At 36.6% G+C, this 22710-nt stretch overlaps 1 protein-coding gene across 1 annotated transcript in view; it reads left to right on the top strand.

Annotated features, from left to right (window-relative positions):
* The window catches only part of CACNA1D (calcium voltage-gated channel subunit alpha1 D), a 209412-nt gene that overhangs the window by 158049 nt on the left and 28653 nt on the right, over positions 1 to 22710 (top strand). The window contains exons 33-41 of the mRNA XM_019473470.1: positions 8459 to 8497; positions 8916 to 9044; positions 10202 to 10267; positions 12013 to 12104; positions 13453 to 13612; positions 14869 to 14996; positions 15103 to 15199; positions 15612 to 15714; positions 16830 to 16931. Of these exons, the coding sequence (XP_019329015.1) occupies positions 8459 to 8497; positions 8916 to 9044; positions 10202 to 10267; positions 12013 to 12104; positions 13453 to 13612; positions 14869 to 14996; positions 15103 to 15199; positions 15612 to 15714; positions 16830 to 16931 (916 nt within the window). The remainder of the gene's footprint in view (positions 1 to 8458; positions 8498 to 8915; positions 9045 to 10201; positions 10268 to 12012; positions 12105 to 13452; positions 13613 to 14868; positions 14997 to 15102; positions 15200 to 15611; positions 15715 to 16829; positions 16932 to 22710) is intronic.

Here is a 22710-nt window from a genome sequence, read left to right as displayed (position 1 = left end):
TTTAATCTTCTTTGGTTCTAGTCTACTTGGTAAGCATAGTAATACCTATTATAAATGCATTTCAAGCAAATATAGAAAACAAATGTATTCTTTTATCTTTTTTTTTAAGATGGCAGAATATCTTCAAGCATACAGAGAGTCTATTAGCCCTTATTAAAGACTTCGAATTTCTTTATAAAGCTGCAAATTCTACACTGCCATCTCAAAGAGTAAACACAATCAAAATAATTTTAAGGCTGATTCACCTTAAAATTCCTTCCTGGTTTTATGTTAAACTATGAGAATCTCACAACTGACTGCTTTACTGGAAAGAACAATGGAGGAATGATGCGATAACGTGGGAGTGGAAAGACCTTAGCCTGACCCTTAGATTTCATTCTGATTTTGCTCAGTTCTCAGCAGGCGATGGATCTTTCTGTCTGTGAACTGAAGGAACCTGAGCTGACAGGGAGGGTCAGTCAGCACAGGACTGCATTGTCCCATGGAGACGTTTCTCAAAGTATAATTACAGTTCACGGAACAGAATTTTAAAAGCTGCCTCTAATTTCTTTTTTTGGGTTTTCTTGTTTGTTTGGTTTTGTTTGGGGTTTTTTTTCCAGAAAAGTTTAGATTTAGGCTTTCAGCTCAAGTATTTACAATTTACCCACTATTTCCATTCACAGTAGTACTGGTGTAGATGAGCATAATATCTGAGGAGCGTAAAAAGACCAATCATTTAGAATAGCTTTCCCTAATAACTGCAAAATATACTTGATTGTGAAGAGATTGAAAAATAGCTCAAATGTACTTCCGTGACCATAGACGATGTCCCCGTATTTAACCCCGTATTTAACACTGTATGGACAGTGTTAATTTGACAGCATTACTTGTAACTGATCACTGCTGAGTTTTCAGCTGTGAAGAACACTGTCATTTTAGTAATTCACACAGTTGTCTTGAAAATATTCCGGAGATCAAGTAGTGATCTTCAGGAAAAGTACACACCACAGTCAACAACGAGCACTGTCATTTCTTAGTTTTTCATGCTATAGTCACTAGAGAAAAAAGGCTCATCTTTGATGTCTTCTAGTACTGCACAGCAGACTATTTGTGTACTAAGTATTGTCTGTTTCTGGTCTTTTCCACTTTTTTGTGCTTTGTTTGTGCAAGTCATTAATGTATTATAGTTTCAATATACTTCTGGGCTTGATTTCCCATTTTCAACATGAAACAGTGAATACTGCAGAGTGTCCAGGGAAATTTCTTAGATTTTTATTACTTTTATTGTTTTGATTCTACTGAATTATTCCCACTTCATTAGTTTTGTGTAAATGTCTATAATCCAAATTCAGTATTTTAGGGTCTTTTTCTTAATATTTTTTCGGCATTCTGAATTGTGCCATTCCACCTGTACTTTTTATCTAACACTGACAGTGATCCTGGGAAATCTACAGCTCTGCTAAGATGCTAACAAGACTTTGTTTTCAATGGGATTTCAAGCACGATTGAAATGGCACCTGTGAAAAAAATTCCCACTATAGAAACTTCTTAAACCGAGGAAGCTCAGCCTTGTTTGAGGGGTCATCTGAAACTGTAAATTGCTAGCACTAATGTAAAATCAGATCTTGTTGCAGTTGTACCTGCACGAGTACAGCCATCTTAATGGGTCAATGTAAAAGAAGTCTTGAAAGAATGTGAATACCTAAAATAATGTACTCAAGATGAACTAAACATTCTTATAGGTTTGCATATATAATTGCCTCATGCTGTGGAAACAACTCAGCATCATTCTGATAGTCTAGCTGTGTACATTTAGACTAATTCCAAAGGCCAGCAAGTTCTTCCAGCATATAACATGTTTGTATCTGATGCATTTTTTTCAAGAGAGTTGGTTGGACTTTCTAGTTACATATCAACTTGATTTCAGTATTAAATTCTGGAAATTAAATGTAATCTCTTCATTTTGTTGTTCCTTTTCTTATTTTTTTAACTTTCTATGATGATGTGTATGGTGCCCTGAGGCTGATTCTTCTGATCCAGTAACCTCCTGTTCACATATAATCCAGGAAATTACTGTGTTTGGAGTATTTTTGGTGCCCGTGGAAATCAGTGTTTAATGTGTTCAGCAATTTACAGGACTGCTCAGCATCCTCAAGGACTGGATCAGTGACCAACTGCAGAAATGAACCACCTCAGAGCAACATATATTTTGGCAATACACTGTTTTCTATGATTGTTTCTTTAATTTACTCTGTCATTTAATATCCCTTCCTTTAACCAGTTCTTCTTTTATGAACCTAATTGGTTTTCATGTTCATTTTATTTTTAGAAATTTTTAGAGGCAAGTATATATAAGTAAATATATATATATATGGTATAGCAATAAAAAAATTAAAAACACTACTAAAACCTATATAATTACTTTTGGTTTTTGTAACTTTTTGTTTTCAAAAAGTTTCACATGACACGCAAGATCTTGTGTGGTCATAAAAATGGTTCCTTTTCAATTAAAAAAGCAGAGTAGTGATTGTGAGACACAAGATGTTGTCAGTCCATTCTGGGAGATGGACATATATAACTTAAGACAATGAGAGATAAATAAATTGGAAATAAATTCTAAATAAATGAGTAAGTTCTTAAATGGAAATAACGGACAAGTTTCAGTCTGGCCTGACTATGTAGAAATTATCTTACTTGTCAGCTCAGAAACCATTTGGATGACCAGCACTGGATGACTTAGAGGCATGATCACATTGTTACAGTAGTAGTTACAAAGGTTTTAATTCACATTTTTTATTTAAGTTTCTTTTACCATTCATGTGCTGCCAAAATGTCGAGAAAAATAATGGAGAGTTTGCTTTCCTCTTCTTTTGTGCAAATGCTTAATGCAGTCCCTATGGGACTAATTTTATGCTTGAAGTTAAGTAAAATTCAAGTTCTTTGCTGAAATAGGGCTTAAAGGAACAGCATTGATATCTTCCTCCTGAGCCCCTCAGGAAAATCTGTTTGTCTTGAATCACCACTGTAAACACGTGAGGCTTATTCAATGCTTGCACTACTGTAACAACTAACAGTGGTTAGTAGCAATGTCATACATCAAAAAAGTCTCTCACAAAACCAGAATTGGATATTCTGCCATTTGGCAAGAAGGAGCACCGTTATTACCATTTCAGCACTATGCAGTGCATAATGTTGACTTGCGAATAGTGGGATGCTCCTTTCGTTTGCTAGACTGGTAGTGGAGTGTATGCTGGGAGGGCTGGTGCTTATTTTTATATAGCTGCCCACTCACCGAGTAACTGGTGGGACAGCTGATCTTGCTTGTGCGGAGGAGCACCTCATATCTACCTCCTGTCAGAGATTCTGGATTCCAATTTTGAACAAAAGCGCTGTAATTCAGTTTGAATCCCACTTTGTGCATCAGTATCATATGTTAGAACTTATGTTTTGTTGCTAGTAATTGATATCTTTGAACACTGTTAATACATTTTGTAGACTTTTGCAAATGTATCTCTTTAGGCTTAAGGATAGGTCAGAAAAATATATTCTCATATGGCTTTGCTTTCGTTAGTATGAAGTCTTATTGCAAGATGAAATCTATACTGTGTTGCAATATTTCATTTGGAAATAGAAGTAAATTTCTGAGCTGCTTTCATGAAGGTGTTAATACTAACATTTAGTTACTTTATTGCACAACTGAATATTTATTAGTTATCATAATAATACCCTATGCCAGCAACATGTTAGTTACCTTAGAGTTTTTTTAAATACATCTTTGGCAAGGGAAAAAATACTTTTTTTATCTACTCTGGGGTTCTTCACATTGAGTCAAAATTTTTGACTAAATTACATATATTATTGTATATATAATTACTAAATACTAAATTACGTATATGGGCATTTGGTTCATGTTGAACAGGGAATATAGAGAGCACTGATAAGACTATGAAGAAAATTACTTGCTAGCACATTTGAATTCCAATAATTATTCTCTGAACAAATCATATATGTATATACATACATGCACACAGACACATATACACTACACATTTCTGAAGATATTTTGGCAACCTGAATGCTTTCCTGTATATGTTATTGTCATCATATGTATTTGTCATTCAGATGTTTCTTTCTGTATTTGTAATCATGATTACATTATCATTATGTGTTCATTTGTTTTGGCATGCTCTCATACCCTTTGGCACAATCTGTAAAAAAGAAGCATTTGACCAACACTGTATACTAACATCCACTGGTTTTTACCATGTTTATTTTTTCTTAAACACAGAGCTACAGTTTGCTTCCAATGCATGATGCAACCTGTTTCACACTGTTCACAGTTTTGACATTGAAGCTTTTTTCAGTTAGGATGTTTATCTGGAACTTTTGTTGCAATATGAAGAGTGTAATAAGGAGTTACTGTTTAGGAAATGTGCTAAATTTTTCATAAGCAGCAATAAGCACTTGACCGAAATTGGTAGCAGGTTGCAAACATTGTAATCAGTGAGTCAGAAATTTAGGTTGATCATTGGTTAATCTTTTTTGAGGGTTGGGATTGTTTGGGGAAGAAAGCTGCTGTGTTGAACTTTGATTAAGGAAAAAAAAAGATCATATGTTACTGCCTATTTGAAGTATTTAAGAATTGGCTTAAAATTACATAGTTATGAAGTGCTTTGCTGAACTAGGCTCTCAGTGTAGCTGGCACATGGCTGACAGGAAAGGTAGAATAATTAAGCCAGTCTCTGTCCTCATTTACCTCATTGCGGTGCATCTGTTAGCCAAGCAGTGAAAGCAGAAGCTGTTCATTTATTCTAGCTGTGCCCGTTACCAGACTTGTAGCAATGATCCCAGAAAGCACATCTGTCGTCTTAGGAATCACGTAGTCCCACAGGGAACAAAAAATCATGATAATGACCAGCCAGTCCCCAGGCATTTGGAGCACAAGTAGTACTGGAATCATTGGTGGAAGGTGAGGGGAAAGAGGAGGTTGCAGGTAGATTGCCTGACCACAGGAAATATTTTTATTTGCATTCTTGTCAGCAACTATCATCCAAAGAGACACTCTCTGCTCAACCTGCCCCCTCCTCAGTCTCAAGTCTATTCTAATACTTTCCCTACATACACATAATGTGCCACCTACTTCCATGTGTACATGTCAAGTAATATTACTGAAGTTGCAAATAAGATTCTGTGTTTGGGTAGTATATGTTTTTTCCTTATCTGTAGGAAGCAGATGTTCTCTGTTATTGTCAGTCAGTCTGTCTTGTATTGTTACTGAAGATTGTGTTAGCTTAATCTTAGTTTCCCAGATCTTAGTATTACTTCATGCTGGATGGACACACATAAACGTTAACTAACTTTGTCTCTTAGATGAGCATTTCCTTTATAAATAAGTATGAATAATGTTTTCTTTGTGGTATATCACTATATTAGCTTCATTATAATTATTATTCATAATATAAACCAGGCTGCTGTATTATCAGAGGGAAATGCCAGAGAGGGTAAAAAGTTAGATACGCTCACTTTAAAATGTCAGTGCCCAAAACACTTGGCCAGTGATGGGCAGAAGTTGAGTATTTTCAGCTCCAGTAGAAAAAAAAATCCTTTGGTATCAGGAGTTTGATTTCATTGTTTGTTTCTAGCATCAATCACCACCCTGGTAAATTTGTACTATTTACTTTCTGTGAACAGGGTGTTTTCCTTTTTCATTCCTGGCCTGCTTTTTCCAGTGTCCATAATTTATAATCTCTTGCATGTGACATCCTAACACTTCCCAACAGCAGCAGATCAGCCATCACAAACAGGCAATTAGGGACTGCTTAGTACAAAGAAGCTGAGAAAGAGTGATTTATGAGAGGAGTGTGCGTTACACGGTCCTGTGCATACACAAATACATTCAGTGCCCTTCAGAAAAAAAGTTGAGGGATTTTGCACTCATCATTCCTGAGCACCTGCAGTAGAACTGTTCGCATAGATCTGATCTCTGGCTGCATTTTCAAAAGTGAGAATTAAGTAATTATAAAGATAGTTATATGTAGAAAAAGTTCTTTTTACTGACTTTTCCATTTGTGAGAGTCTTTTCATAACCAAATCATAATGCATACTCCTCATTATTTAATTGCTTTCCAAAAGAAAAAATAAAAATCTGTAGGACCAAAGTATCCTTGTTCTGTTCTTATCTATCCCATTACATACTGCTATCCTAATACTGTTCCTAGCTTATTTGGGGCCCAATCCTTCTCCTATAAAAGCCAGCGGGAAAAACTCCCAAATGCAAACCCCAGCATTTTACTTCATTTCTTTTTTTAGTGTCAGTTTGTGATGATACTGTAATTTAATCTCCTCTGTATCTGTCAAATACTTCATTTAATTTTTGATGATACAAAATATTGAATGCTATTTAAGTAGTTCACTCACTGATTAAGACGGCATCAAGCTCAGCATGAGTCAGTCACCAGAGATTAATACAAAACTTCAGGCTTCATCTGCAATTTCTTTAAAAGTTTCAGATAAAAAGGAATTTTTTTCTGTAAAAAAGTCAATAGCAATGTGGGACTGTATACACTAGTACAGGTTTGCGATTGATGTAGGTAGAAAGCTTTGCAAGATTGTTTCCATGTTTTGTGCTATTTTGGCATTTATGATGTTTGTGATTACGAATTTCTCGTTAATCTATATTTTGATGGTTTTATTTCAAATTGTTGAAATACGCAGGGAATTTCTAATGCAGCAACTGTTTCATTGGCAGCATATTTTTTTGTGTATTTTATGTAAGTGCTTACAAAGCTTAGATGTTTCCGCTGATTTTACAAATACTCTGCTGACTGAAGTCTAATGAGGAGATCTGGGTTTTGGTTAATATTAATGCATCAATTTAGTAATAATCCCTTAAACAGTTTTAAAACTCTTTGTTTCAGAAAATACTGATATCCTGGCAGGGCAGTAATGTATGCATGTGTAGATTGCACGTAGTTGAACAAACAGTCATTTTTACCTCATTTTCCCCTTGTGATACCTTTATATTATATATGTTTTGCAAAAAAGTAATGGACAAAACAATTAGTATTTTGAGAAATACTGCTAATGATCTAACTTTAACAAAGTACTACCTATTCTTGTTTTTTTACCATAGTATGTTTGTATAATATACTGCCAGTATTTTCAGCAGAATCATCTCCTCTCTTTCCCCTTCCTTCTCCCCAAATTTTGTCTTAGGTAACAGCAATACTTGAGATTTTACTCAGTGAAGCATGGCATTGAGAGTGTGTCTGATGCATCCACAGTATGTTGGAAGCAGCACTGAGGAGGCATCACGGTTATTGCCGCTCTATGTGACAATAATTGTTGAAAGGTGCCCCTTTAAAAGGAGGATATTTTAGGCAAGAGAGTAAAACCCATCACTTAGATCCAACATCCAGAATCCCATTTGTTCTAGTGCTATAAAGTTTTTAAAGATGCTTCCATTCAGTTTTGGAAGAAGCTGCTGTGAATCTGTCAGTGCCACAGGCAAGCATAGACAGTTGGTCCTTTAAGCTTTGCTAGCTCTCTTGCTAAGCGTCTGACCATTTAGGATATCGAGACAGTTTCTCCAAAGACAGACAGAAACATTATAAAGAGAGAAGTGAGTTTCTTCTTCACAGGGCATAGAGTTTGGCTCTGTGAACAAGAAGTTGGTGTGTGCCTCTCTCCTCCCTGTAGCTCCTGAGGGTTGTACAGATCTGTTCCAAAAGGGTCAATCAAATCCTGAAGCCCTTTGTCCATGCCTGATTCTGTTACATCAGCTCAGGTATATGAGTACTTTGTAGATGGTGAGAGGGTACAAGTATTGCCTTCTCATTTGCACCTCTATGGGAGGGTTAGCCTTCATGTCGTTGTGCTGAAAATGTTTGTCTATCACTTTGGCAGAGTGAAAATCTGTCCTTGTTAAGCACTGCAAAACCCAGTGTTCATCACTGAGTGAGTTAACTCAAGTGAATTACTTTGCTTTAAGGGACCTCCTGATGTGACACAATACACAATTACTTGAATATGGTTAGATTCCAGTGATGGAGTAATTAATCTTCAAAAAGAACACAGCAGAAAAGGGACTTTGAAAGGCTAGTTTGACCCCAAAGCTTTGTTCTTCAGTTTTACTTAGGCTTACTGCTACAATTACATACAACCTGTGGAAGTCGATGGCTAATTTTGTTTGGCTTACATAGGAGCAGATATTTTATTTTGTATTTACTTTCCATTGAGTCTTTTAAACATGTTTTTAGTATGAGTCAGCCAACAATGTTTTAGTATGAGTCAGCCAACATGAAATGCTAAAGGGAAGGTTTTAATAAGGATATTAATCTTTTGTTCAGGAAGTATATTGAGTTGAAAGATGTTCATTTATGTTTAGAAATGAAAAATGTCCTTCCTTCTGTTTATGGTTAAGCTGATTTTTTTAATCTTTTATTTGATTTTAATAATTAATGTTCTTAATTTCTTAAAGCCAAAGCCAACTGAAACAGTCACAACTGATGAGTCTGGGGTAAGATTAGTAAATTGACCCCAGTGGTTTTACCTCTACTTGAGTTTATTCTTTTTGCCATGTCTATTTTCCACTGATTTTTTCTGTATTTTTCGTAACTGTCTTACTACAAAGGTGTTATGCAGTGTTTTGCCTTCATTGTCAATGTACTATTGAAGTCTACTACAAACAAACCCAATATGATCCTTATTAACAAACCAGAAAACATGGAAATGCATGTGATGTGTGAAGCATTTCTACAGGTCCTGTGTTTTTAGCATGTAATTTTTCCTTTCATATCATGCTTATCAAGGTGAAAAGGCCCTCAAGATACATTTTCAAATCTTACCTCTTCCACCTTTGCATTTGATGTTGTTTTTCTGGAAGTGTTGCATGTTTGAGTTTGTATCTGGTTTGACTTCTCCATGATGCTCTTCAGAATTCTGAAGACAGCGCTAGAATCTCCATCACTTTTTTCCGTCTCTTCCGGGTGATGAGGTTGGTGAAGCTGCTTAGCAGAGGAGAAGGAATCAGAACTTTACTGTGGACATTTATTAAGTCATTTCAGGTTAGCAAAATTTATTTAAATTTGCTTCATAATTACAACCATTTATACACCAAATTTTATGAAGCCATACCCTGTAGAGTGCAAAAAACACTTCTTTTGAAATTCATGCTATCAATAATGACATTTTTAAATATATTTGCATACTGATGCCAATTTAAATTTCACCCGTTACTTCAGTGAGTCCAAGGGTCATTCTTTGTCATTTAATATTAGCTGTTACCATGAGATTTCTATGGTACTTCATAAAAAAATATTTGGTATATCTTAAAGGGATAGGATAGGTTTGACACACAGGTTTCATACTTCCACACATTTTATTAGATGACTACAAAAGAGAAATTTAATCTATTTTTTTGTATAAAACTGATTTCATAAGTGTAACAGATATTTGAATCCTTGCTCCTGAAAACTCTGATGAATGTGCAGTTAATGGAACTCTATAACTGTATAGAAGGAAGTATCTTTGTGTTGTCAGAATCAGTAATGAAAATAAAATTAAAAACTGCTAAAGATGATTCTTCCCCCTGGATTGCAGACAGAAATAATTTAAAATATAATGAGCTTGTGTTATTTAAATTTCACCCGTTACTTCAGTGAGTCCAAGGGTCATTCTTTGTCATTTAATATTAGCTGTTACCATGAGATTTCTATGGTACTTCATAAAAAAATATTTGGTATATCTTAAAGGGATAGGATAGGTTTGACACACAGGTTTCATACTTCCACACATTTTATTAGATGACTACAAAAGAGAAATTTAATCTATTTTTTTGTATAAAACTGATTTCATAAGTGTAACAGATATTTGAATCCTTGCTCCTGAAAACTCTGATGAATGTGCAGTTAATGGAACTCTATAACTGTATAGAAGGAAGTATCTTTGTGTTGTCAGAATCAGTAATGAAAATAAAATTAAAAACTGCTAAAGATGATTCTTCCCCCTGGATTGCAGACAGAAATAATTTAAAATATAATGAAGCTTGTGTTCATTGTATGCAGCAGAATATTAAGAGTGACAGGTAATAACATCTTAAGCACTTGTATAGGAAGAAAAACCTTGGAAAAGCCTGTGTTGTACCGAGAAATTATTTTTGTAAATGGAAATTGAAATTATGGTGTGAAGTTATTAAAAGACAATGCACCTGTCCCGTTTTTAGGCTCTGCCTTACGTCGCCCTTCTGATAGCCATGCTGTTCTTCATCTATGCTGTCATTGGAATGCAGGTAATTGTAGAATTTTTTTAGCATTAAACAGAAGTACAGTGTTGGCTACTCGGAGACATGTTTACTAAGGTGCTTACTGAAACATTCCTTTGATGGTGGTGCTGTATATAAGGCAGAGCTTTTGGAGTAATGTAAAAATCTTTTTTTGGCTATGATTTTGGTAGTCAGAAAATCCAAAAAGATGCAAAAGAAGAGCTTGTTGTGAGCTTATAGTATTTTGGTTTGCTGAAAGGAGCCACTCCTTTTCCATATACTGTGATGTTTATTCCTATGCATGAGTGCATGAAAGAACGCATGGCTTTTTTTTTTTACTATAGACTTGTTTTGGGAATCGGGCATTAAAACGCCAGCTTTTTTTTTTTTTTAAGTCTTTCCCATATGAAAAGAATAGAACTAGAAAAAGAATCTAGCTAAAGATTTAGGCACAGCTGAGCCTGTGGTTAATCAAGAGTAGGATATATGTACAAGATGTACAAGCACAGAAAGGATTTTGATAACTTAAAATGTAAAAATGTGCTGTTGGGATGAAGGTGCCATTCCTCACACCAGCAGCAGTGCTCCGAGGGCAGAACAGGTTCTCCAGTCTTAGTAACTGGAGATAGCTAGATAGGAGAAACCTGTCAGGAAACTGTTCCTAAAATTCACACTACTGGGCCATTTCTAGTGTGGGGGTGGGATAGCCGTTTGGGAGGGAACTGCACAGACTGCAGGAAAGCAGCAGGTAAAGGCACTGAGCATGGAGCTGTGATCGGGAGCACGGTTTGAGTTGCATGGTAGTCTCTGTGCCACACATGGGATCTAGTGCTTGCCTAAGGAGGTGCCTGAGGAGCAGGGCTGGGTGACCATCAATACTTTGGCAGAAGTTCCTGTTAGGTATCCTGAATTTGGGCTGCAGTTCTTTTCTTTTTTTTTTTCTTTTTCTTTTCCTGTCATAAGGCCTTAGGATAGCTCTGCATTCTGTAAAACTTTACAGGTGTTTACTTTTGTTTTCAAAGTTGTAACGTTCTTCAAATCGACACAAGGGGACGTCCTAATTAAATGGGATCAATAGAAGAAATATGCTATGGCGAGTGGTTTTGCTTCCGGATTCTTTCTCTTCATCATTTATCCAAAAGCAACTTAATGTCCTTACAGTCCAGCAGCATGTATACAGAGCACAATGGTGTTAATCTCTCTAAACTGAGTAACAGCCTTCACTGTATTGTAAGAGGATATAAATGTATTATATTGGGGAAAAAGAGTGGTCTTGTGGCCAAGGAATTGCAATTTAATTTTGAGGAACAGAACTCATTTCCATCTCTGGCTGAGACAGGATGCTCAGACTCTCTGTGCTTTGGTTTCTGTCTTTGCATCTCTCTTTCTCTATTTAGATTCGAGGTTTTCAGGACAGTAATTATTTCTTACTACAAGTATGTCCAATATTTAGCACAGTAGGGCTTTAATATCAATAAAGGACTCTAGGTCCTAGTTTAAAACAAATAATATTTTCTCATCTGAAATACAGGAATATGTATTAGTATTATAATGGTTTATTGATGCTAAATTAAGTGATTAAGAATTACCTTGTATATGTGATAAATTTACTGCATTTACATCATTATCAGGAAAAACTAAAGAGAGTAAAGAAAGTGTATTTGTGAAAGTGTTTTTCATACATACTGAAGCAAGTTTAGACTGTAAGACCTACTACAGCTTCTGACAGTACAGGTCACTAGGATGAAAGTCAAAATCCTGTTTTATTGTAGGTATTTGGAAAAGTGGCCATGAGGGACAACAATCAAATAAACAGAAACAACAATTTTCAGACTTTCCCCCAAGCTGTGCTTCTTCTCTTCAGGTGAGTAAACCTTAACTCTTACTTAATGCATCCCATTTCATTGATCTATGAAAAATGTCTGTAGCTCTTTTACCATAGATTTGTTCAAAATGTGTTTGCAAGTGAGAAGCAATTTAGCGTAACAAGCGCATACTCCCTATGGCTGTATGCTGAGTGTCCATTGGCACAGGAGGGTTCTAATCAAGTGATACAGACCTAAACTCATTACAGCTCTTGTGAAACGTCTCGTTTATGGACTAATTGTCTTCAGGTAGAGCCCAAACATAGTCAGCCCTGATATCACTGTGTAGGTGTTGGGAAAGGTGAAAAAGACTGTGTCCTTAGTGTATTCTTTAGAAGCACAGCTAGCATGGCAGTTTGAAACAATGAAAGGTTCTTGCAAAAATGAAGAAATAAACTCTTCTTTACACTTGCTGAAGAGATGAAATAGAGGGAAATAGAGGGTGTAACTTGCAGAAGGGAAATATCAGATAAGCAGTAGGCAAAACTTTCTGATGGCAAAGGTAGCTAAATCTTCATGTAGGGGGATTATGGAATCTCCATCACTAGAGAGCTTAAGAAGAGGGTAAACATTGGCCAGGAGTGCTTCAAAATGTCCTGGAGCAAGGAGGGGGAATGACATTGAACAGGGATGCCCCTAAAGGTGACAACCTTGAGAGCTCTCTTGCCTGTGATTCTGTAACTCCACTTGGCTCCTATGCATTGTTACTAACCTGGCTGGCAAAACTGGCAGGTCATTCCTTATCTGAGACCAAGGGCATCACCCAATGAGATGTAAGTCACTTTATGCATGTAAAGACTTTTGCCTTTGAAACTAGGTAATGAACACAGCCAAAAATGTCATAAATATGTAGTTGTCTTTTAAATATTTGAAATCATGGCTCTGTACACAGGCATTACCCAACTATGCAAAAAATGCAATAGCAGAAGTTAGAGACAAGCATTTCTTCAGCCATGCTGAGGAAAAGGCAATTCATCTTTCACAAATAGATACTTTCAACTTTTATGACAGATTTTTGTACACAACACCGCTTTCATACACAGCAGCTCCACTGCAGTAAGTGTTTAACTTGTAAATCACAGTTTGCGGTTCAAATTTTTTACATGCAAGCCTTTATGGTGCATTAGTCTACCTTAAAAAACGTTTCTGCAGTGTCAGATCCTGCTTGTCATTTCTGAAACATGCTCTGTATTTTTTTTAATTAGTTCCAGCTCTGAAAAGTTCACGACCTGTCTTCACGTTTGTGCTTGTACAGCTCCAAGCATTTTGTCAGAACTTCACAAATTAATACATCTTTAATCCATTTTGATCAAATAATGCTTAATTTATCTTTGTGACTTTATAAAGGTGTGCAACTGGGGAGGCCTGGCAGGAAATCATGCTGGCATGTTTGCCTGGAAAACGCTGCGATCCAGAATCCGATTATAATCCAGGGGAAGAATACACATGTGGAAGCAATTTTGCCATCATTTATTTTATCAGTTTTTACATGCTTTGTGCATTTTTGGTGAGTCTAGCTTGTGCTTATTAACAGAAATGAGCTTTGGCATTTTGACTTTCTTCTGAACTAAAAGACTAGTGGCTTCAGAGAATGATTGAAAATCCCATCTCTAAAGTTTTTTCCAAGGTTATATTTTTCCATACGCAGTCCTAAAGCCTGTATCTTATACTGATTTTCACACTGAGGGTGGTGAAACACTGGCACAGGTTGCCCAGAGAGGTGGTGGATGCCCCATCCCTGGAAACATTCAAGGTCAGGTTGGACGGGGCTCTGAGCAACCTGATCTAGTTGAAGATGTCCCTGCCCATGGCAGGGGGGTTGGACTAGATGACTTTTAAAGGTCCCTTCCAACCCAAACTATTCTGATTCTATGATTCTAAATTCCCATGTGCAAGATGTTCTTCTGACTACATGTGTGCAGGAGTGGTTGGTTGCACATTTGAAAGCTAAGTTAACGGTCTTTTCATCAGCTATTATTTCATGCATTTCTCAATAGTATAATTAAATATTCATTAATAATAAAGCTGCAATTCCTTTGACTTACTAGTAATGCTATTTGTATTATTTAAACTTAGCAGAATTTGGATTCGTATCTCTACAAGTGTGCTCAAACTGTAGCACATGAGATGTGAACAATAACTTTTCTCCCTAATCCATGGCATAATGGATTATTTGCTCTAAAATATGTTTTTCCTCATTGCAGGTGGCTGGCCTAAGCTGGTTGATTTGTTCTATTCACAGTACTGTTCTCCTTGCAAAAGGAGAGTGGTTGAACAGAATTCTGTGAACTAATGTAAACATACACGTTCTGCTGTTCTGTATCATCCTCTCTGTTAACAAAACGTATGCAAAAGTCTTATTGTCATGACATTGAATCCTGTTAATACAAAAGCCGTTTCCTGAGATCTACGCTGTGTCAAATACATGTATTGGATCCATTCTTTAATTTGATGTAGTGGGATCTGGCAAATCAAGGAAGAGAAACAAACCCATGTTACAGCCTATGTCAAAGACTGAGTACTCTAAGATAGAATCACACTCTCGTCGTGTCATATTACTTGACAGAGTTCCAGTTAGTCAGTTAAATGGTTAGCAAGTATTTCCTGTGATATTTGATGATATTTGCCAAAAATCATTGCTTATGAGATCAATTTATTTGTTTGAATTCTTAATCCGCTACCTTATAAAATTATTTTATTTATTGAATATTTTTTTTTAATTTCAAAATAATTAAGGCAGATTGTTCTTAATTACTTTTTTAGATTATAAACTTATTTGTGGCTGTCATTATGGATAATTTTGATTATTTGACACGTGACTGGTCTATTCTGGGTCCCCATCATTTGGATGAGTTCAAAAGGATATGGTCAGAATATGACCCTGAAGCAAAGTAAGTTAGATCATTTCTCTGATAAGATTTATCTGGTATAAATCAGAGCATAGTATATTCTTTGGGAATGTATGTATGGTTGGTAACTGATGTGTGTTGGTTCTAGGGGAAGGATAAAGCATCTTGATGTGGTTACGTTACTGAGACGCATTCAGCCACCACTTGGTTTTGGCAAATTATGCCCTCACCGAGTGGCCTGCAAGGTAGGTTTTACCCTGTTTTCTTCATTCATTCATTCAATTCTGCCCAATATATGCACAGTAATCCTGTCTGTTCACGACGTCTCCTTCACTCTCAAGTTCTCGCGTTTTTCTGCAGGCTTAACTTAAACCAGCAAAATTAGTGTCATTTCTTTCAGTGTACTCATTTGAGTAGTTACCACCAATGTAAAATCACCATCATTAATGGTGATTAATATCAGAAAGAAGCAACATTGGGTGGTTATTGTACACAGCTAGGATGGAAGACTCAACTGTTTTTGAAGACTTACATAATTTTTATGCCTCTCGGTGGATATTATTCTTTGAATAAATCAGCTTTTCAGAAGTGAACATTACAGGAGGTTTTTGCCAAACAAAGCCGCATGTAAATTTGTTTTGCTTTTCTCATTTACAGAGGTTAGTAGCCATGAATATGCCACTAAACAGCGATGGAACTGTTATGTTCAATGCTACTTTGTTTGCTTTGGTTAGGACTGCTCTAAAGATAAAAACAGAAGGTAAGGTTCTTGGATGTAAAGCCTTTACTGCACTTGTCAGAAGGTACAATGAGGAAAAGTTACAATTTACTTTATTCATTTTGTTGGACATGAGTAAGGCTGCCTTAGTCTCACTGGATTTGGTTTGCTTTTGGATCATGGGTTGTATTCACTGTTGCTAGGATTGATTTGCTAGAAAATGAAAGGAAAGGGATAGTGAGGCCAGAGCCCAAGAAATCTCAGAAATTATTATATGCTTTTATCTGGTCAGATAAAAACATGTAGCAGTGGCATAACAGGAGTTCTACTGCAAGGAATGAATGAGTTTCCCTTTCTGTCCAATCAAGATGCTTCTTCCTCACTGCTCTTTAACTTTGTGCCTTGGATCCCACATTGGTGCAACTGCAACTTTTGCACACTTGAAAGTAACGTCCCCAATTTGGTTGAGGCCAGTTCTGACTGGGTTGAATGGATTTCAGTCATTTGCATCAAAGAGGGAAAAGTTTTTTAAAATAGTGGTATGTTTCAAAGAATTCTCATTCTATTTTCATACATTTTTTCATTATTTTACCATCTTTTACTACTTTCTGTTCTGTGTCTTCTGCTATTCTCAGCAGAATTTGAGTTCCACTGCCAATAACAAACTGATTAGATTAAGCCTCCTCAGGCATCGCTGTGGTTTAGGTGAGTGCTGCAAGAGATAAAAACCTGCTCAGTAGTCAGTTGCCTGAACTTTCAAGCCTGTACAACTGAGTAATTACTATGATTAAACAAATAAAGGCTCAGCTTTGGATCAAGAAAGAAGTGGCTTGTAAAGAGCAAGTCATCACTTTCTGCACAATTTAAGTGGAAGGTATTAAGCAGTGACAGAGTAGAGCCAAGATCTGTAAATTATGGTTGACCTCTGCAGTACTCCAGAGACTGATTTGAAAGCCCCAGGAGCTCAGTCTTACACCCTTTCTTCTCTTTAGTTGTTGTAGTATTGTTATCTGCTACTTCTGGTAGCTTAGGCTTGCTGCAAAGCATCTTTATCACAGTCTTCATTTGTATACAGCTAATTAATATCCAAAGGATCATTCATTGCAGCTGGTTGAAACATAATTGCCATCCTCCATTTTTCTATTTCATTGCCACAGGTAACCTAGAGCAAGCAAATGAAGAACTTAGAGCAGTTATAAAGAAAATATGGAAGAAAACGAGCATGAAATTACTTGACCAAGTTGTCCCTCCAGCTGGCGGTCAGTCTGATAAACTTTGCAATATGCTATTCTCTGTGCCTTTTGGTCTTTCTAGATTGTTAGGAACCAAAGAAATAAAATTACTAAGTTTTGCAATTATGATGTCATTAAAGGACAGCAAACAATGATAACAAAATAAATATAGAGAAAATTATATCCTGTTAGACTAGGCAATACATATAGGACTGATAAGTACAACTTCCTTAGATCAAAATGGGAGAGGAAAATCTTATGCTTATTTTCTTGCCTGAAAAAAATGCCTTATTAGACCTAAATCTAGTCTTGATTTAAAGTCATTCAGCGAAAGAAACTACACTTAGTTTGATTTCAGTGCATTGAGCAAAATAACATGTTTTGTGCTAATTAAGCTTAACAATGTGCACTACATTATAGCTTATATCCTTGTATATGTTGAATACTTCTGGGAGAAAACTGAAAAATTTTAATTGCTAGTTTAAAACTAATTTTGTTGCTAAACTGATAAAGCAAGAGGCTAAATTATCTCAGTTACACTAGTTTAAACCAGAGCAGTTCCATAGTCAACAGATAATGGAAATGGTTCAAATTTATGCCAGTATGACTGAGATATGAATATGGCCCATGTAAAGAGATATCTAAATTCTAATGACACCAATCCGTTTGTGAGAACTATAAGGCACGTATATTAGGTGTCCCTACGTGCTGTAAAATGACATGTCAAATATTTGTTATATCTCTCTCTTTAAATATATATATTGTAATATATATATTTAGCCTTTTTCAATATATACATTTTTATTAATATGCTGTAGTGTAGGTTTAGGTGATTGCTTTTTACTTGCTTTTTCAAGTTTTAAAGGTGCAGGATCTGTTGCACTGTCACCCACACCCAGGATGTATTTATCTGGACATCCAATACACAGATCCGTTGTAATCATCTGGTATTTCTTGTAGTTTATTGTACTTTTATAGTGTTACGGCAGCTTTCAAGACTGATCAGACTCAGGTTTGGAAGCAGACTCAAGATCCCAGGCCCGATGGTGGTGGAGGCTGATCCCTTTCTGAAGGTGATACTCTCAGTCTCTAGGGGAGGAAGAGCATGCTGGCTGCACTGCTGTTCAGCATGACCCAAGAAGCAGCATTAGCTTTGTCGCTGGAGGGAGCCACTTGCTGTTGGCGTGGTGGCTGCCAGATAATAGTGGGGATGAAGGCAAAAATCTAGTAAATTTGACTATCCAAAGGGGAACTGATACTGCACATTTAAAACAACTTTTTGTGTTCTACTCTGTTGTTTTTAGCCTTACTCCTAAGTGCTTGCATGGCATAGATGAATTGCTTTGTTATTGTTGTAACTATGTGCTTGAGCTTTTTCTGCAGCCTCTGTTCCTTTCAACTATGAGTCTTTCCGAATATTCTGAAGCAATTCTGTTTTAGGGTGGTGGCATGGAATTAGTGTTGCCTCTTGCCAACTTTATTCCCCTACATTTTTTTATTGAAGTAGAGATGCATGCTTCAGAATAGCGAGCTGTGCCTGCCTAAATCAATCTGACAAAGAATCTGTAAAGATTACATTCCTAGAACTAATCTTACATAGTAACTCACTATTAACTTCAACTTCATTTCATCGCTGAATATAAGCTGTATATTTATTTTCAGCTATACTAAAATTCATTGCTAATATTTATTCTGCAAATGTAGCTCTTCAGCTAGAAGGCTGAAAACCTGGATTACTGCTTGATTGATAGGAAACAGTATGGCTTCTACAACCCAGTATAAATAAGAACATGTTGGGAAGTCCTTAAGATTTATGAATTTTTTTATTTCAGTTTGGTTTGTTTCTCTGTGGACCTTGTTGTGACTTATCTGAAAATTGAAAATATTGTAACCCACCTAGAAAAAAGAGCAATATAGCTATTTTGCACTCATATGCCATAGGAGTGTAAAATAGCTTAGTATGCAGTAGAGATTCATTTCTATTGATGCTTAATATTCAATAGAAAATTGTAAATGACAATAACACCAGTGACAGCTGGTAATAACAATCTACTAGGAGACAGAAAATTCTCTTCAATATAAATCAACAATGCATCCAAATTCAGTATGTTAAAACCACTTGCACTTAAAAGTATTGAGCGGTCTAGTTTATAATGTTTTTCTCCAGTATTATTTTTGCTGGTATTACTGAATGCTAGATCCTTCGTGTGCTTGTGACCATGCCTCCAGAACACAAACAGAACAATTATTTGCAGAGCAGAATGAAAATAATCAGTGTAGCATTTTTTTCCTGTATTATAAATAGATGCACTAGAAATGAACAGTTGGTTAATTATTGGTACTGGTTAAATAACTTATTACTATAACTTAATTAAAATGTTAATAGTTAGCAACACATTTTCAGTACAGAAAAATGAAACCGCTTTGCAAAAACGTAGAATGTCACTCAAATGCCTGAATGTATGAATGAGTTAACATTCTTAGGAGACTAGAGAGTAAGAGAAATACATACAAATCACTAAAGATACACCTGTATTCTCTAAACTCCCCAGTCTCTACCTGCAAGCCCATTTAATCCTGCCTAATACTTTTTGCCCTCTTCCAAAAACTTCCTACTGAAGTGATTCCTTTTGCTGCCACTAATTGTAATTACAGATTTGTCTATTCTGTGGTCAGTTATGCTTAGCTGCCTCCCTATACCTGTCCATATCTGGCTATATGTGTGTTACTCAAAAAACAAAGTCAAGGATGGCTCCCCTTGGCCAGGCTTCCGTTCTTGTGTGCACGTGTCTGCAGTACAACTGACTGTGCCTGTGAAGTACACATGCGTCTTGTTTGTACATACAGACTTCGGCATGCACAATTCAGCAAACTGGTAATGCGTCTAATATGCTTATAAAAAGTTGATGTGTGTCCAGAGGGATCAATAAGGGCCCTTCATTTCTGCATACTGAGACTTGGCGGGTATCGTCATCTCAGGTACAGTCAGTAGTCATGCAATGTCATAGCCTGACTTGAGACATGCTCTAAGTGCAACCCATAGCAGTGTATGTTATATCAAGTCTGTCACTTCTATGTGCTTGTTCTTTCTAGGAGCCATTTGCTATATCACTTCCTTAAAAGTTCTGTTCAAATACTTGAAACAAAATAGTATAAAGGATGGGGAAAGGCTTATCTGGGGAGTTAGACCAAGGCTACGTTGCAGATCAATGGATTCAGCTAAACTAAGGAAGGCAAGTTTAGAGCAGATGCTTTATAAGAGATCTCTTCCTAAGACAAACCACCATTAGTCTCCTGGGGAGCTGCCAAGAGAGATTACAGATGAACACCAAAGCAAATGTTCACAAAAAGTTTAGAACTTAGATTTGGGGAGTCAATTAAAAAGCTTTTTACTGCTGAGACTGAATCTGTAGACTGGTGAGCTTTTCTTGTGAGCTATAGAGTTCCTGCTATTTTGTAGCAGGAACTGGGGGGACTTGGACCCTTGAAGAGATGCCAGTATTTGGCAGAGCAGGCTCTTTAATGTGCTAAGATATTTCCTGCAACAGACTGGTCTCCCAGCCAAGATATTTTAAAGCAATTATTATAATTATTTTTGCCTTGATACATTTAAAGACAAATAAAATGCCTGGAGAATACATCCGTGGTACATTTTTACTGAAGTTGAAGCCTGTTGTACTTTCTCACATGCATACATTCCATTTCAGACATTACAATAAGAGGAGCTTGTTTTGAATGGTAGAGGATTTATTTTGAGACAAATTTTGTCACAGAGGTAAAAATGAGTTTAAACAGTATTGTACATGGATTGGATTTCCCATCTTTTTTATTGATGTGAAAGCAAGTCACGAAAAGAAGACAGTTAATTAAATTTAAATTAGCAAAAGCTGTGTCAAATTACAGGTAAAAATACTGTTAGAAATACTATCATTACTGAGATACATTGGGACATATTATTATTGATAAAATGAAGACGCGAGACTGTTTTAATCAAATGCTAATGCATGACATTACAGTATATGACAATCGATTAGAGAATTTGCTTGACGATCAATTACAGAAAAAGCTTGCTTAACAGAATGTGTTCAAATGTAAAAAAAAAACCACAAAACAAAACAAAAAAACAAACTCAGGTCTATCCTAAAGCTCCATTAGAGAGTTAAAATATGGAAAAAACAAATGACATAAAAAAAAAATCCATACTTTCTAACAAAGGTGTGTTAAAATGTGTCTGGGCACATTAGATTTTCTGTGTTTAGTCAAGTCACAACTAACTGTACAGAGTAACCTTGACCCTGGGGTGTGTTAAGCACCTGTCTGTCCCAACAAGGGCAACTGGAATGATGGGAATTTACTGTCCATCAGGATGTGGGCCCTCACAGTGGGGAGAACTTTGATGCTTAAAACACACCAGCCCTCCTTTATGTATGGCAGTAACCAACTAGCAACCACGTTGTAAATAGCTGTCTCAAGATACTGAAAAAAATCGAGAGATTAGGCAACACAGCAGAAAGGGAAATAGCTAACTTCATGCCAGGTAACTCTAGGGGAGAAAAAGTGTGTGAAAACAAAAGCAATGTTTTTTAATAGAAAACTATTCCTAGTTTTCTGGCAAGCGTTACTCATCAAGAGATCAAACTTGCACAGCTGAATGATTCAATGGTACTCATAAAACAGGCACATACATTCTTAACATGCTATGAAGCAGGCGATTTTGATATCCTTATAAGGTACCTGCCTTTGAACTCTGAAAACTTTGAAATTTGGATTTTGTTCACAACAGTGACTCTGTAAAAATGCTAGGTTTTACTGCACTTGCTGTTTGCATATCTTTTGAATTGTACTAAATTAGCTGATGGAAGTTATTTTCATTCTATCAGCAGAGCTGGTACAATACAATAATGTGGGAAAGGGACATGTTGTTTCATATTTACTATTATGATCATCAACTATCTAGGTGGACCACATCTTCACTTAAACAACAGCCTCATAGAAAATATGTGAAGTTGTAACCTCTGTGGGATTTCCTCAGAGTCTACAATCTGTCTTATTGGGTAACAGTAAGATAGCAGAAGATACAGCCCGACATGAGCATCTGGGACACAACTAAAATTCAAACTGGAAGATGCTTGGGTATTACAGTGAAGGCATGACACCAATAAAAAAATGTGCATAGCAAACCAGGCTGTAAAGATGTCTAAGTCCTTATGCAATTAGAACAATGCTATATTGATACACTGACTAAGCAAATTTGGTTCAGCAGTGGGAAAAAACAAGAGAGATGTTGTAAGCAGGACCTTTTTTTTTTTTTTTAATAGAGTCACTCTTATGAACATAGAATGATAGAATTGTTTAGGTTGGAAAAGACCCTTAAGATCATCAAGTCCAACCGTTAACCCAGCACTGCCAAGTCCACCACTAAACCATGTCCCTAAGTGCCACGTCTACACATCTTCTAAATACCTCCAGGGATGGTGACTCCGCCACTTCCCTGGGCAGCCTGTTCCAATGCTTGACAACCCTTTCAGTGAAGAAATTTTTCCTCATGTCCAATCTGAATCTCCCCTGGTGCAACTTGAGGCCATTTTCTCTTGTCCTGTCGCTTGTTATTTGGGAGAAGAGACCAACACCCAACTCGCTACAACCTCCTTTCAGGTAGTTGTGGAGAGCGACGAGGTCTCTCCTCCGCCTCCTTTTCTCCAGGCTAAACAACCCCAGTTCCCTCAGCCGCTCCTCATCAGACTTGTTCTCCAGACCCCTCACCAGCCTCGTTGCCCTTCTCTGGACACGCTCCAGCACCTCAACG

The sequence above is a fragment of the Aptenodytes forsteri genome, unplaced genomic scaffold (genome assembly GCF_000699145.1).
Source record: "Aptenodytes forsteri isolate BGI_AS27 unplaced genomic scaffold, ASM69914v1 Scaffold53, whole genome shotgun sequence".
Classification (NCBI taxonomy): domain Eukaryota; kingdom Metazoa; phylum Chordata; class Aves; order Sphenisciformes; family Spheniscidae; genus Aptenodytes; species Aptenodytes forsteri.
Note: the sequence above shows the minus strand (reverse complement) of the source record. Positions and strands in the feature narration are given on the sequence as shown.